Source organism: Mastigoproctus giganteus, chromosome 12 (assembly GCF_048544385.1).
Source record: "Mastigoproctus giganteus isolate SK-2022 chromosome 12, ASM4854438v1, whole genome shotgun sequence".
In the NCBI taxonomy this organism is placed as follows: Eukaryota; Metazoa; Arthropoda; class Arachnida; order Uropygi; family Thelyphonidae; genus Mastigoproctus; species Mastigoproctus giganteus.
The window spans coordinates 113,698,420-113,715,857 of record NC_143586.1 but is presented as its reverse complement, the minus strand read 5'-3'; the positions used below and the strand labels follow the sequence as shown (position 1 = coordinate 113,715,857).

Below are 17,438 nucleotides of genomic sequence, written 5' to 3'. Positions count from 1 at the left end.
CATTAACTGCTTCTGAATATGCATTTTTTGTTCAATCCTCTATTTTTAATGCTTTAAATTTGGCTGCTAAGAGAAGAAAACAGAGAGGTTTATAAAGTACCTTGGTGGTCTTTGGAGCTATCAGTATTAAGGAGGGAAGTGTTTAGAATGAGGAAGCTTTTTCAGAGGGTTAGGAGTAGAAGTAATAATGAAGCATTAAGGTATAAAGAAATGTATAAAATTAAGAGGAGAGAATACCATAAGGCAATCTTTGAACACAAATTTAATGCATGGAAAGAATTGGTTTGTACTACTGGAAATAGTGAGCCATGGGGATTGTTGTTTAAGTTAACTAGAAACAAGTTGAATGTTAATAATTTAATTAATACTGTGTATTCAAATGATTCCTCGACTTCGTGAGGAATTTAAGCAAAAAACGTGGTTATTTTTGAAAATTTGTAATTATTTTCGCTTATTTTAATTCTGTATTGCCGTTTCTCTTTATCTTTATTTAGACTTCGATGTATTACGATGTTTTTGGCGTGTTATATGTGTGCGGGGAAGCGAGTGAGTGAGTGGCACCTGTCAAACACTGCTTTGTTTCTGACCGTTAGTCCAAATATGGAGTTGTACCCAAGATCTGGAGAATTACCAAAAAAAAAAAAAAAAAACTGTCGGAGTAGCGCTTATTCTGGAAACTCGCTGGGCATGCGCGTTGGTTTTGAAGGCCATGTCAGTTCATTTTCGTATCGTTGGTGCTGGCAATAAATGAACTGATCACTTTATATCTCAGTGATTGTCCTAGTGCTTTCCGACTGTCGATTTATAGGAAAAGGAATACCGTGGAATGATAACTTGTAGGTTGTTTTTTTAATAAGTTACTATATTGTGTGTTGTGGTAATACTCGAAGCTCCTACTATTAAAATTAACAGTGTTTATGCTCATCTAAAATCTACGAAAGGAATCATGGCTCGTATTTTTCGATCGCTCCAAAGTGCCGCTTCGTCACTCGAGGTCCCTTCCTCTCAGGATAATTTTCCTTCATTTCGACGGGTAGGCTGAAAGCAATTCTGATTGCATTTAAAAATCCTGGATGTTTATGTATGACTGCATTGCTATTATATGTTTAAAGATACTGTTCTTTTGATGTGTTTTCACTGACAACACATCAAATTGTTAATTTAAACATTATTTTATATTATTAAAATTGAGTATATTCATTAATTAAAAAAAAAAATGTCAGTGACCAGATAAATAGAATCTGCTAATGCTATATTATGTATATAGGTCAGGAGTTCCAGAATGTGTATCTTAAGATTCGAGGTTAAGCATAATTTTATACAGATAAAAAAAGCCATAGTATCTAAGAATTGTGTTATATTTTGGAACATAAAATTTAGCATACGTTCATAAGTTACATAGTAATTCCTTTTTTTTTTTTTTTTTTAATTAGCGGCATATGAAGAAATGGCGTTCTCGTCATAACTGGGGTGTATCAATGCGCGTTACGTTGTCGTCATTGCAACTTTGTTGCTTACACGTAGAAAGCAGGTGACCGCTTAGCGACATGCAGCTGAAGCTTCTCACTGGCTACGAACACATTAGCATTAGTAGTGGCATATGATGCAAGAAAGCAAGCTTATGCAGCATCAGCCAAAAAAAAAACTGCTCCCATTTCGCCCCTCCATTCGTTCTAAATACCTGTCCAGCTCAACCTTAAATTTATTTAGGATATCAACTTCCACAACAAAAGATGAAATTCTGTTCCACCAATCAACTACCCGCTGGCTAAAGGCAAATTTCCGCACATCTATCCTACAACTGTCTTTTCTCAATTTGAATTTATGCCTGCTCAGGTGATTATTCTGAGCAAGAGGAAAAATCCCATCAGCATTGAGCATGCTCAAACCATTCAAAGCTGTATACACCTCAATCAGATCACCTCACAGGTGCCTAGTCTCCAGACACTGTAATCTGCAAAACTTAAGCTTTTCTTCATAAGAGCAACCCTTCGTTCCATTCACTAATCTTGTTGCCCTTCTCTGTACTCGTTCCAACAGCTACATCCTTCTTAAAATGAGGCCTACGGACCAAAAAATTGCCCACCAACACCTCCTGCAATTCAGTGGGTGTCCAGTAATTTTCGGGTAAAAACTTATCAGGAGAAATAATACTAGCCAACAAAAAAATATTTTTTGTCATACCTGGGCAATGAAAATATGTGATTCTAGAGGAAATAAATGTGCTGATGCTGAAAGTTACCATAAAAAGTCTCTTATCATGTATACATCAAAAGATGTACCAATGTTTAATGTTAAAATAAAGAGATATATATGTATAATTGAAGTTTGTAATACAAATGTAAAAAAAATGTTCCCTATAACTCATTTAACTTTGCAAAAATTATCGTAAATCATTGCAAAATAGTTATATTTCAATAAAATATAATCAGCATACCTGTAATTGTTCTTAAAAATGTTTGCTACTAAGGGATTTTATGTATTCCTGTTTACTTTCCCTCAGAAGGAAGTAGCAGTAATCTCTCATCATTACAGGATCCCATCAACCAAATTATACACTTACATTTCATAGTTTTCTTCTTTCCTATTACTTAAAAAACCATGTAATACCACCGTAAACAATCACCAAGCTGCCAATTCGACATCCTTTAACTGGGTTTCAAACATATCTTTCAGGAGTTTCCTAATTTGGGATCCTACAAAAAATTTTTCAGTTTGGCATATGTTAAATTAAGAAATACACTTCTGAAGTATGCAAATCCATTATCTAATCCATTAGTCCCTTCACGAAATTTTTCATCAATCAATTTTTATATTTAATGATATTAAGTGTTTTCTTAAAATTATGGTAAAGGAAGGCTGAATAGATAATATTAAAAATCTCTATAATAAACTTCTTGGCAGTAATTTCCTTTCAGCCTTCGTTCCTTTACCATAATTTTATAAGTGAAAATAGGAGGAATATTATCCACAGGCTATAAAAGTAAAGATATATTAAGCACAAATTTACACTTTATTACCTCACCAATTAACAAAATTAAATGATTATGTGAAAATCGAACAGTATGCCTTCATGGGGTAGCACAGTTGGTAGGATTGCCAGTCTCCCCACACTGTGTGGAAAAGATATGAGTTTGAGAGTCCCGTCGATGATGGGAGGAATTTTTTGTGGGACTCTTTCACAACATGGCTGAGTTAACCGGTCTCAGGCAAGTGTAGCATGGTTTTTCTCCTGGGAACTTGGATTTTTTGTCCAGCAAAACAGAAAATCGACCTCAGAACACACACAATTTACAGACAATATACATGGAGAAAGTGCTTTAGTCTCTGATGCTCATAAAAAAAAAAAAAAAAAAACCAACAGAATATTTTCCACAGTTTAGCAAAATAAAAATAAATTTATGCTAAAATGTATATCCTAATTAATAGTGTAATATGTACATACTGGATAATTGATATATATATATTTTTTTTTGGGTTGTAAAATTTAAAACAGCAAAAAAAAGATAAGTAATCAATAACAAAGAACACGGCACACACAAATTGCAACTAACACTATATGCACAAGTGAGATACGGAGTAACAAGTTTATGAAGCTTAAAAAAATAGGAATGAAGAGAAGATTCTGAAAATTTATATATGCTTTTTATATGGTTGATGATTTCAGTGAAGGGGAAACACATTTCACCGTAATAATGTAAAAACATATTGGTATTATCACAAATGCATTAAGATCGAGTTTACTACCAGTTTATAGTAGATTGCACTAATAGAAAAGCCTAAGAAACTGCAAATTGTTTGTTAGTGACCTCCAGAAATGTGCTTTAGAATAATATCACAAAGGTGTTCAAAACTGATTCTTATAAATAAACATATGATGACGATGAAAATGTAGTGTGTTTTAATGATTTGCACTGGTTTTTTGAAATTTGATTCTATAAAGAGGCTGATTCTACTAACCATGATCATGTAACTGGGGCCTACTTATTTCACTTTATGATGGGCTTATGATTGTCTCCGACTGGACCACATGGTCCGGTCAGCGAGAATTGGGGGATGATCTCCAGTGCTACAGTCTCTTGCTCCGATTAAATGCAAAGAAAACCCTGGCTATTTTCTCAATTAGTTTCTGTTCTTTTAGATTTAGCCCAAATAAACAGTTGCCTGGTAGCCAAATAACAGGAATCGACTGTATATACAAACTGTAAAAATAAGTTAGGGGAAAGAAAAAGAAAATGACCACGCTTTCATTTTCCACTTTTTTTATATATATTATATTGCTTCTATATATACTGTACAGGGTGTCTATAAATTGTGGGAACATTTTCAATAATTTATTGCATATGGGGTAAGAGAGATACCATTTACTTATTCATGTGAAAATACCATTATTCATGTGAATGAGAAAACATGAAAGTTTCCTAGTTACTGCCGAGGTGTGTAGTTCCATCATTCACTGCCAGTTGGTGTTACCTGTCATACCTCTACCACACGCATAGCCTTGTCGAAAGATTGTTTCAACAAAGTTGAAAGAATGATTTCTTCTTGTGGAGCTACATAAAGGATTGTGTTTATGTACCACCTTTGCCATGTGAGGTCCAGGAACTAAGCAGAGAATTAAAGACGCTACCACCATAGTGGCTTAGAGGGGAACAGGTATCCTGTGTGTTATCAGACACTCAGCCTAAAACACTGATGGATCCAATATCTCTCTATTACAGAAGATTTAGGAGAAGTCCAGTTGGCCTGCCTCCCTAAAATCCACTCATGCACACCTTCTCGATGGTAAGCCCTGTTACGTCACTTAGGTGGCAACGAACGTGTAGAGTGGTTCTCTTCAAGACGCCTGGTCAGCGTGAAGAGGAAAAGACCAAACCCTCCAGCAATGAGAGCACAACAATACAAATGGCCCTCAGTCCCCAGCAGCTTTCACTCTCCCTCTTACGGCAGCGAGAGGATCAGAGTGGAAGCAGAGGGTGCTAAGAATCTCTGGGTATGACCAGGCTGCCATGCACGGAAATTGAACTTGGCCTGTTATAACGTACGATCACTCATCAGTGAAGACAGGATATTAGAGCTGGAAAAGGAATTAGAAAATGTGAATTGCAATATCATCTGTTTGGCTGAAACAAGAAGAAGAAATGAATCACTTATAAGTTTATCAAGTGGAAATCTGCTGTACACCAATGGAAACAGTGAAAGGAGTGAAGGTGGAGTTGGGTTTCTGGTCCATAAAGATTTTAAAAACAACATTTTGGAATTCAAAAGTACATCACCAAGGGTGTCAAGACTAATACTCAAGATTTTTAAGAGGTACAAGCTAAAGATTATAATGATTTATGCACCAACATCGAGCCATGATGATGAAGAGGTTGAAGAAATGTACACTGAAATTGAGTCTTCTAGATGAGCAGAAAACCCACTACACTATTATTATGGGGGACTTCAATGCTAAGGTTGGAAAAAGGCAAAACAGCGCAGAAAGAGGAACTATAGGAAATTTTGGAATTGGTGAAAGAAATAAGAGGTGAAAGACTTGTGGAATTTGCAGAATCTCAAGGAATGTCAGTAATGAACACTTTTTTCAAGAAAGGGGTGAACAGAAAGTGGAGATGGAAGAGTCCAAATGGATTAACAACTAATGAAATCGACTTCATCCTCACTAACAGAAGATATATTGTGAATGATGTTACCGTCCTGAATAAGGTAAATGTTGGAAGTGATCACAGAATGGTAAGATGTACACTTGATATAGATGTTGGAAAGGAAAGGAAAAAACTGACTCGAGTAAATAATACAAAGGTCTTTGAAATAACAGAGGAGGAGAAAAAGCAGTATGTACTGGAACTTAAGAACAAGTTTGAGCTTCTGCAGACTGCTCAGGACCAAGATATCGACGAGGAATATTACAACTTTCTGAAAGTGATAAAGCCCAAGAAACCTATAGGGAAACAGAAATCCAAAGAAGAAAAAATTAGTCAAGAAACACTTGTCATGATGAACCAAAGACGACAAATGAAGAGCAAGAAAAACACTGACAATTGAGAAAATTGAGTATACTGAGTTATGCTAAGCCATTAGAAAGAGACTCAGAGAGGACATAAGAAGATTTAACACAAGAAAAGTAGAACAAGCATTAAGGGAAAACAAAGGATTTAAATCAGCAGCCATGAGCAGTAATACAGAAAGACAAATGATACTGAAACTGAAGAATAGTGATGGTGTACTTATAAACAGCAGAGAAGGCATAATTCAAATAGCAGAAGACTACTATAGAGAATTATACAAGGAACGAGGGAATGATACCAGCAGTGGGGAAGATGGATTGCAAAGTAGCAACACATACGACATACCTGATATTCTTCCTCATGAGGTAGAACATGCATTGAAGAAAATGAAGAATCGGAAAGCCCCGGGGGAAGATGAAGTTACTGTAGAGTTGTTAAAATTGGGAGGAAGAGATATAACACAAAAACTGGCAAGGCTCTTCACAAAGTGCATTAGAAAAGGTGTGATGCCTAAGCAGTGGAATAATGAAATCATAGTTTTGCTGCATAAGAAAGGAGATAAATCAGAAATTGGAAATTATAGACCAATTAGCTTGTTATCCCATATCTACAAGTTGTTCACAAGGGTCATTACTAACAGATTAGAAAGAATACTTGATGAGAATCAACCGAAAGAGCAAGCTGGCTTTAGGACAGGATTCTCAACTATGGATCACCTTCACGTAATATCACAGCTAATGGAGAAAGCAAATGAATATAAAACACCATTATGCCTGGCATTTGTGGATTATGAAAAGGCATTTGACTCCATACAGCATAAGGCAATGTTTCGGGCACTGGAAAGACAAGGCATAGATACTCCATATATTATGATTTTGAAGAAAATATATGAGAATGCTACATCCTTTATTAGACTAGACAAAGACAGTAGCAAATTTAAAATCGAGAAAGGAGTTCGACAAGGAGACACAATATCTCCGAAGCTGTTTACTGCTGCCCTTGAGGAAGCTTTCAGAAGATTAGACTGGTCGCAGAAACCAGTCAATGTGAACGGAGAGTACCTAAACCATTTACGGTTTGCAGATGACATTGTGGTCATAAGCCACGATCCCAAAGAATTAGAGGAAAATCTTAATCAGTTATGCACAGTTAGTAAGGATTTTGGACTAAAGATAAATATGTCTAAAACAAAAGTAATGATGAACAAGTATGCCACGGAAAGGGAAATAATGATTGAAGGAGCAGTAATTGAAAAGGTGGAGTCATATACTTATCTGGGACAAGTTATTAGCTGTAATAATGATAAATGGCTGGAAGTCAAGAGAAGAATAAATTTTGGATGGATAGCATTCAGGAAATATAGTCACATACTGAAGAGCAATGTTCCAGTTTGTCTGAAACGTAAAATAATGAATCAATGTATACTCCCCACCGTGACTTATGGATTTTTTGATTTTTTTGATTTGATAGTTGTTGGCGCATCGGCTTCTGTGGCCATATTGCACGTCCCAAGGTTTTTGCAGTACTTTGATCCAAGCCCGAGGCGGGAATCGAACCCACGACCTTTGGGTTGCCGGGCAGGTACTTTACCCACTCGGCTAGCCCGGTCGGCTCCGTGACTTATGGAAGTGAAACTTGGGCACTCACCAAAAGAATGGAAGAGAAGCTAAGAACTACACAGCGAAGAATGGAACGAATTATATTGGGAACGAATTATATTGAGAAACACATGGATTAGGCAGCAAACTCAAGTAAAGGACATTCTTATCAAAACTAAAGAACTAAAATGGTCTTGGGCAGGACACATAGCTCGAAGACATGATGAGAGATGGACTAAGAAAATAATAGAATGGTACCCAAGAGGAGCTAGAAGAAAACCTGGATGACAAAGGCGGAGATGGATAGATGAAATTCATGAGTTTTTGAGTAGTAAATGGATGGCCAGTGCTCAAAACAGAAGGAACTGGAAAGTTGCTGGAGAGGCCTTCATCCTGCAGTGGATTGAAAATGGCTGATGATGATGACCACCACAGTCACACTGGATATGCTGGACAGGGTATGGCAAGAGTTCGATTACCATGTGGACATTTTCTCTTTCACAAGGTATATGACACTGATATCTCTCCTAGTCTTTGTGCAATAAATTACTGAAAGTATTCCCACCATTTATAAATACCCTATATATATATATATATATGTATATATATATATATATATGTTTAATTGTAGATTGTTACCGATTATTGGTGTTTTTCATATAAGTATTAGTGTTCATACAAATTTGTAATCAAGTTATCCTGGTTTGGTTATCTTCATTCCATATGGCCGATAAAAAAATAAACTAGTAATATTTAAATAAATAAAAATTAAGTATTAATTAAAAATTAAAGAAAATTAACCTAAAAATAGAAGAAATTAGGAAAATAAATAATATTTAAATTAAAAAAAAAAAAAAAAAATTAAGAAAATGAACCTGAAAATATAAACTAAAATAGCAAAAACTGGTATAGATACAGACAGAAACGGGTAAGTATGAGGCATTACGTCGAAAAGGGCTGTCAATCCTCTCAAAGCCCCCGATAAAGTAGGGGATTGACAGCCACGTGGTGTAATGCAATACGTTATAATAGGCCATATGGAATGAAGATAACCAAACTAGGATAACTTGATTACAAATTTGTATGAACACTAATACTTATATGAAAAACACCAATAATCAGTAACTATCTACAATTAAATGAATATATACTGGCGCGTATAATGTACAATTGGCCTATGGCAAAAATACAATGGCATTAACGCAGCACAGAAGAACTTGCAAATCTAAAAGAATACATACATCTAAACGTAATAACCACATTTATAAAAACAATAGGGATGAATTAAAAGTTATTAGCCAGATCAGATTAATGCCATCCATAGCAGATTGTACATTACATCAGTATGTAATTTAGTTATTATAGTAAAAGCACAATAAGTACTATATAGATGCTGAACATATATGTGAACACAATAGTATACAGCTTACAGTAGGCCATAGGCCAAAATAACTTATAAAGACAATTGAGGAACTATTACTATACTTATCCCTACTTCCTTTCTCCTTGTGTTAGCTATAGCCTGCTTTTGTATAAATAAAAAATAATACCACAACAGAAATTGAAAATTATAGTTGGCCTTATTTTTTCTTATTTCCTTTTTGTGTGTATTCGTTTCGAAGGTATCTGTCGGGTTAAATGTTATCTTGCCTGTTTACTACTAAATTATAACAAAATTAAGTTTAAGATTTGGACACTGATAAACAGGCAGATGGCAATCAGAAACAGATAGCTCCTTTAATTATTGGTAAGATATATTGAGAGGGTTAGCCTTTGAAAAAGTCCCTTTCAATGTATCTCTACACCAATAGTTAACTACATAATCATTGTGTTATATACGTATTTATATTTTATTACTAATTATATGTTTATTTCCAGGGTTTGGCCTTGTAGGCCTACATGGGCTATTTTTTGTCTTTATGAGTTATTTTGGCCTTATGGCCTACTGTAAGCCGTATACTGTTGTGTTCATATACATGCTATTATTATAATAACTATATATATAGAGATTTATGTTATGCACTGCATACTTAATTTATACATAAATGTGTAAATTGTTATAAATTATATATTGTGACAGTTTTTATTTTGAATTGTAATTGAGTTTTTATTGTAAATTTTTATATAATCTTTATAAATATTTAATCATATACAACAAGCTTTTCTGTTATTAATATGCATTTGCATGTAAGACACTAATTTTTCAAAAATATAAATTAAAAAATGTTAGTCATATTTTTTACAAATATATATCAAACATCATAATCCCTTAATTGTTTTTAATCTTTCGATTGGTCTGCAATTAATTACCACATTCCAAGCCGTGCTGATGATTGATTGAACATTTAAGAGTAGTATATCCGGTTTTGCTAGGAACAATGGAATTTAAGCTAGAAAATAAGCCAGTCTTCATGCGTCTATTGAGAAGAAGAAAAATTTAAATCTAAACACTTTCATTGAACTATTATTGTGTCACAGTAAATTGTTTTACTGTGACACAATAATAGTATATTATTGCCATAACTAATCTATTTATGTGACAAAAACTTATGTAAATGATGATAATCTGTTGAAATAAAATAAAAAAAATTTTCTTCTACATTAATTTCATTGCTTATTTCTTGCCAACATTTCTCCCCAGCATTCCTTTTCAAATGTAGTTTTTCTCTTTTATCCCATATTGGCCATCTAATATAAACCTTTGAAATTAAAGATTCTATATCCATGTTGAAATCAATGCTAGCATCAACAACCAGCGAGCTTAAATTAAAATTCGTTTCAGCAAGCAGAGTAGCTTACTGAAACTGCTTGCTAACAACAACCAGCGAGCTTAAATTAAAATTCGTTTCAGCAAGCAGTAGCTTACTGAAACTGCTTGCTAACAACAACCAGCACTAACCAATTTTCCAATTTTGGTACGTTTTTATGGACACAATTGTCTACTTGTGACCTGGTGGGGTAGGGCTTGGGGAGGTTAATCACTTTTCCATTAATGGGTTAATTGTGGATGATAATCAGTGATTTTTTATTTTTAAGTTTAGCTTAGTAATAGAAATCATAGTGTATGATTTCTATTATTAAGCTAAATACAATATGTAGTTTTCAAAATAATTTAAGTTTCATTTAATGTTAATTGCAGATGGAAAAACCTAGATTAATTAGGAGATAGGAAATATGGAAGTGGTGAATGTTAGAAATTACTCTTTTTAGGCTATGCATTTAAAATATAATGCATATTTTATGTACCATGCAGGCTGCAATTTGTTGTAGAAGGCAAAACAGTAATAAACTTTTAAAAAATGCATATATTTACAAATAATCAGTGATAATAAAATGGTATGCGAAATTTTTTAGAAACAGAGTAACTATAAATCTAAAAACTGAAGTAATGAAAAATTAATTTTATATATTCTGAAACTTTTATTTCTTTGTTTTCATGTAATTTTTTGCCCGTTTCTTTTTTTTTTTTTTTTTTCTCTCTCTCCAAGATTTGAAAACAATATGGAACTCGTGAGAATAATGAACAATAAGGAACCCCATCCCCGTACATTATAGTAGACAAAATTTTGAATATCATAATTTATGTAAAGAACTGGAAGGTTATATTAAAATATATCAGAATGAATCTAGAAATGTTTTAAATTTTCAATTAATAAAAATACGGACTAACCAACTATTTCTACTTATTTATTAGCACTTTACAGATAAATATCAGAAAAAAAACAGAAATGTTGTTACTTTGAGACATAAATGGTATTAATATTTTAATTATCTGTATAAGTAGAATATTCTACTTATTTATTAGCATTTTACAGATAAATATCAGAAAAAAAGAACTGTTGTTACTTTAAGACAAATGGTATTAATATTTTATCTTGCCAGCATTTCTCCATGGCATTCCTGTTTAAATGCAGTTTGACACTTTTGTCCCATATTGCACGTTTTACATAAATCCATGAATGTTTTAAATTAAAAGTTCAGAATCCATGCTTAAAACTTCTGTATTACAAGTTTTCTTTACATCACCATGAATTCTTGCTTTCAGCAGCAAAAGTAGTTCTAATAAGTGCCTAAAGGCCAGAGGCATGAGCAATGCATACCCGTTGAGTGACATCTGTACTTCTGCTGGGAATCAGCAACCTTAATTTGTTGAGGTAAGCTGGTGGATTAAGTCAGAAGCGATGGCCAGTGTGCACCTGCTGTTATTGTACATGCTCCTATTAATTTTCATGGTTCATTTAGGCTACCTGTGGCTGCTGGTCCTAGGTAAGTATGCCACCTGTGTTCTATGTGTAAGTACCCTTAAGCTTGCAAGGGGAGCCATAGATACATAAGTGAAATGTTAACAGCTTCACATCAATGGTTCATGCAATGAGAGCATGAAACTAGTCAAACTATCTTAGTGTTTATAGTCATTTAATTAGTTTGGCATAAATGTAGGAATTTGAATCAGTATATATACAGATGAATACTTCACCTTTCTGATTTTTATGCAAGGACATGTAGGGGAAAAAATACTAACCCTCCCCATATCTTGCTGTTAATGAATTAAAAAGGATATGAAGTGATATAGCAATTGAATTGCGATGTGACAACCTAAGTTAGCATTAGTATAGAGACATATGATGCAAGAAAGCAAGCTTATACAGCATCAGCCAAAAGGGAAAAAAAGTTAAATCTCCAGAACATTGGTGAGAAAGGTACTCCTGCTTGGTTGCATGTTACTAGGGGATGTCACGTGACATCGCGATAGATCAGAGCTGAAATGAAGAAAAAGAAACTGCAACAGGGAGCAAAAAATAGTTGAATAGAAATGCGCAAAAAAAAAAAAAAATACTAACAAAAATTAATACTTTTTGCCTGTACATTACTAGACGATTTCACATGCATTAACAATGAGAATTGCTCACGTATGTGAACAGAAATGCAATTTTTTTTAAAACAACCACTGATACTTCCCGCCTGAATAGTACTAGACCATTTGACGTGCATTAACAATGAGAATTGCTCATGCACGTCAACAGAAATTCTTTTTTATTTCTCTCCCAGACTCCCACACTTTTGTAGAGGCTGCTGTCCATACCCCCACTAATATTAAGAGAACATGATACTAAAAACTCATATAGTTACTGAGAAACAAATCAAATATTCAGGAAACAACTTCACCACAAAAACTTGCCTCATCAGTTCTTGCATGCCAACTGGTAAACTTCACAAACTGCATTCGAAACTAAAACAACAGCATAGGAAAAAAAGCAAATTTTAATTTCTCAGTTCCCACCAAAATCAAAGCAAATTTGCTTCCAATCCAACAATCAGAAGCAAATTTTCATCCAATCAGAAATGCAGAAACCCAATAATCAGCCAATCACAGAATTTGACTGGACAGTCAAATTCCGTGATAGGGAACTCATGTTCTGGAGAGCAGCCAAAAAAAAAAAAAAAACTTCCCATTTTACCTATCCATTTGCCTCAAAAGTTTGTCCAGTTCTTCATTGAATTAGTTTAAGTTATCAATTTCCAAAATGACAGATGGCAGTTTGTTCCAGCAATCAACCACCTAGATGTGCCCAGGCCTGCTTAGAGAGGGGCCCCTGGCACATCTATTCTACAACTCTTACCTCAATTTGAGTTTATGCCCTCTCAGGTGATTATTCTGAGCAAGAGGAAGGATCAGCATTGAGCATGCTCAAACCATTCAAGGCTTTTAAAACCTTAATCAGATCACCTCGCAGGTGCTTAGTCTCCAAACACTAATGTGCAAAACTTAAGCCTTTCTTCGTAAGAGAACCCTTCGTTCCATTCACTAATCTTGTTGCTCTTCTCTGTACTTGTTCCAGCAGCTCTACATCCTTATTAAAATGAGCCCTCCAGACCTGTATACAGTACTCAAGGTGTGGCCTGATATATCCTTTGCCTTATATAATCACCTCCTTATCTCTGCTAGCAAAATTCCTGTATATCTTGACAAGACCCCATGAGCTGCTCTGGCATCCAACTTGAACTGTCAGAAAACTTCATATCTGACTAAACAATTACCCCCAGGTCTTTTTCTTTCTCTACTACCCTGAGTGTAGTACCGTGCAGTTGGTCGTTACTCTGGGGGTTACTGCTGCCCACATTCAGTACTTAGCATTTGGCAACTTTAAACTTCAGTTGCCACCTTCCAGCCCCTTTTCTAGATCCTGTTGCAATAATGTACTGTCATTACTATCATTAACAACCCTGTCAACCTTTGTATTGTCTGCAAACTTGTACATTAAGCTTGATAAACCCTCATCAGTATCATTAATGAATACAGAAAACAACAATGGACCCAACACTGAACCCTGGAGGAATCCACTAATAACATCAGTCCACCAAGAGCAGTGTCCATTAATTAGATTCGGCTGTGTGTGTGTGTGTGTGTGTGTGTGTATACACACACACACACACTCAGGATGTGCATGATGGAGGAAGACAATTCTTAAAAAAAAAAAAAAAAAAAAAACCACTAAAGCTTTGAAATGAACAAAACCAGTCTTTTTCAGCTCAAAATGGATTATGAATTAGCAAAAAAAAAAAAAAAAGAAACACCACTGCTTTTTTTTTTTTTTTGAAATTCTGCAGTTTTATAGTTTCCAATGTCAATACAACAAGGGCATATTAGAGAAAATAGCAGTTTCTGTGTATAGACTTATAATAGATATTTATTTTAAATGCTGTATCATTTTTCTTTAACTCCAATTTGCCATGGAGATATGGAAGGATATGGAGATTGTTTTTCAGCATGCATATATATATATATAAATCAGGAAGTATTTCACTTTGATTGTGATTTGGCTGTTCAAGTGACATATCGGATCCTTTTGTGTCCCTTTCCATTTGTTAATTGCAAGGTATGGGAGAGGAGGGGGTTACCTCCATATTCCCTTGTGTAAAAATTAGAAACTGATTCACTTATGGCAGCTATCATATTGGTAGTGATTTAGATGTATATACAATGCATGCAGCTGGTAAACAAGCTGTAGTGTTATGATCATTTCCCCTGCAAGTATATATTAATTACTGCATTGCATTATTGAAATAATGTGACATGAAACAGCATATATTATATATGTGTATCCACTGCATAACATTGCAAAACTGACATAATGTGCATTAATACCATTCAGTTATGACAAGTATGCCAATGCCACAATAACTTTACTCAAATACAGTATAATATAATAGCATATAAATGAAAATGAGGTTGACATATATTTATTTGTATAAAATTCAATACTATTACCTACTGAATTTTACAAAATGGTGTAAGGAAGTAAAGTTTACATAGCATTACCAAAAAAAAAAAAAAATCTCTGAACCTGTCATCTAAGTGAGAAATTAGTGTTTCTTCATTATTATAAGTAATAGGCATGTAGCTTTCTAGTATTTGTGTGAGCTACATCAGTGTGGTCTGGGATGAGTTTACATTCTTGGAACACGTCTATTAACAGGTGCTAGTATTGTGCATATATTTCACTATTAATTTTATCTGACTGACATCTGTAGTTTTGTTTAAATTGTTCACAGTTATCAATATCTGCAGAAAATGAGATATCTTAGAGAAAAGCCATGTTAATTCCTCCTTCATGCAATATACATGTATGGTTCTTTGTTGTGCAAGTTCTATCCCTATAATCTGGAACCCAAAAGTTCAGCTTGACTCTTAGAAAGATTTGTCTCAGATCAAATGTTTAACTGAACTAAATGATCATTTAGTTCAACTTAAGTAATCAAATGATGCCGACTTGATTTAGTTTGCCAAATATATTTTTCATCCTTATTGAATTCTTCCATTTAGCATTAGCAGAGGCATGTGATGCAACAAAGGAAGCTTATACAGCATCAGCAAAAAAAAAAAAAAACACCAAACAGAAAGGATTCCATTTGCTCCAAAAGTTTGCCCAGTTCTTCCTTGAATTTATTTAAGTTATCAACTTCCACAACAGATGAAAGTTTGTTCCAGCAATCAACTGGCTAAAGGCAAATTTTCACTCATCTCTTCTACAGCTGTCTTTCCTCAATTTGAATTTATGCTCTCTCAGGTTTGTAATCTCAGCAAGAGGAAGAATCCCATCAGCACTGAGCCTGCACAAACCATTCAAGGCCTTATACACCTCAAACAGATCACCTCACAGGTGCCGAGTCTCCAGCCGCTGCAATTTGCAGAACCTTTGCCTGTTGCAGTAGCATGCTGTCATTACTATGAGTAACAACCCTGCCAACCTTTGTATCAACTGCAAACTTGGACATTAAGCTTGACATACCTTCACCAATATCATTGATAAATATACAAAACAATCGGCCCAACACCGAACCCCGAAAGACTCCTCTAATAACATTAGTCCATGAAGAGCATTGTCCATTGATTACCACTCTTTGTCGTCTCCCACTCAACCACTCTTTCATCCATTGTAGCAACTTGCCCTTAATGCTATACTGCTCCAATTTGTACAGCAGTCTTCCATGTGTAACAGTATCAAAAGCTTTCCTGAAATCCAAGTATATGATATCAAAAAAAATTTTTGCATCCAGTTCCTTTGTGACCTCATCATAGTATCCAATCAAATTGGGTGGACAAGATTTCCCCTTAACAAATTCATGCTGTGTCTGAATTATTGACTGCAGTCATGTCTAGATGATCCTGCAATGCTTCTTTAACTAGAATTGTCTTATAATGAGAGATTTTAATTTAAATCCCAGATATTGACTGGAACTTGCGGATTGATCACTTGCACACTAGGAAGACATTTGTGAATTTATTGGATGACTGTTTTCCACTGCAGTGTATTCGAGAGGCAACCAGAGGGAGTAATACTCTTGATATGATTATCAGTAGTGGTTATTCATGCATTAAGAATTTGCAGATTAAGGAACCACTAAGTGGCAGTGATTACAGTGTACTGATGTGGGATTTACTTAAGGGCGTAACTACCATAAGGGGTAAAGGGAAGGGATTTTGCTTTTGTAAAGGTAACTACAGTGGTCTCGGACAGTTTTTCAATTCTATACAGTGAGACCAACTGATGATGTTACCAACAGTAAATTCTAAATGGGAAGCATTCAAGGAATTAAACTTGAAAGCTACTAGGCTTTTCATACCAACTAAGAAATACTGTTCAAGATTTAGTCTTATATGGATGTAAGATGAACTAATGAGGCTTGTGGCAGAGGAGAAAAATGCGTAAATTAGCAGGTGACACAGAATCAAGTAATGTCACAAAGGAAGTTAGGCAAGCGAAGGCTGATTACGAGAAATCCTTGGCAAAGGATGCAAAGAAAAACAGCAAAGACTTCTTTACTTATGTAAACTTTTGAAGGAAGGGGATGAATCAGATTGGTCCATGACTTTGGTGATTCAACTGTTGAAGATCTGCTCAGATAGCTGACAAACTGAATGAGTATTTTCATCTACATTCACAGAGGAGTTATTCAAGTAGGAGAATGCCAGAAGTTTATCAAACTCAAACTGGGAGCTAAGTGATTTTGTAATAACTCGGAGCAAGGTGGAGGAGAAATTGTTGAAGTTAAACTTAAAAAAGACACCTGGGGCAAATGGAATCTATCCAGTTATATTGAAGGAGGCAGCGAGGGAAATAAGGAAACCTTTAGCCATAATTATGAGAACATCCTTAGATTCAGGGGAGGTCCCCATGGAATGGAGATGTGCAAATGTATACCCAATTAACAAAGGGGGTTCAAAGGGTGATTCAAATAATTATAGACCTATTAGCTTAACTTCTGTTCTGGGGAAAATAAAGGAGTCATTGGTTAAAGAAGTGTTTCTTCTTTAACATTAGCACAGCAT

At 34.8% G+C, this 17,438-nt stretch overlaps 1 protein-coding gene across 2 annotated transcripts in view; it reads left to right on the top strand.

Moving 5' to 3' along the window:
• Positions 1–736: 736 nt before the first annotated feature.
• l(2)k09913 (transmembrane protein 53-like lethal (2) k09913) overlaps positions 737–17,438 on the top strand; it is a 44,996-nt gene continuing 28,294 nt past the window's right edge. For both annotated transcript variants that reach the window (XM_090385668.1, XM_090385667.1), the window contains exon 1: positions 737–1,033. In XM_090385668.1, coding sequence (XP_090241794.1) covers positions 947–1,033 — 87 coding nt within the window. In that variant the 5' untranslated portion in view covers positions 737–946. The remainder of the gene's footprint in view (positions 1,034–17,438) is intronic.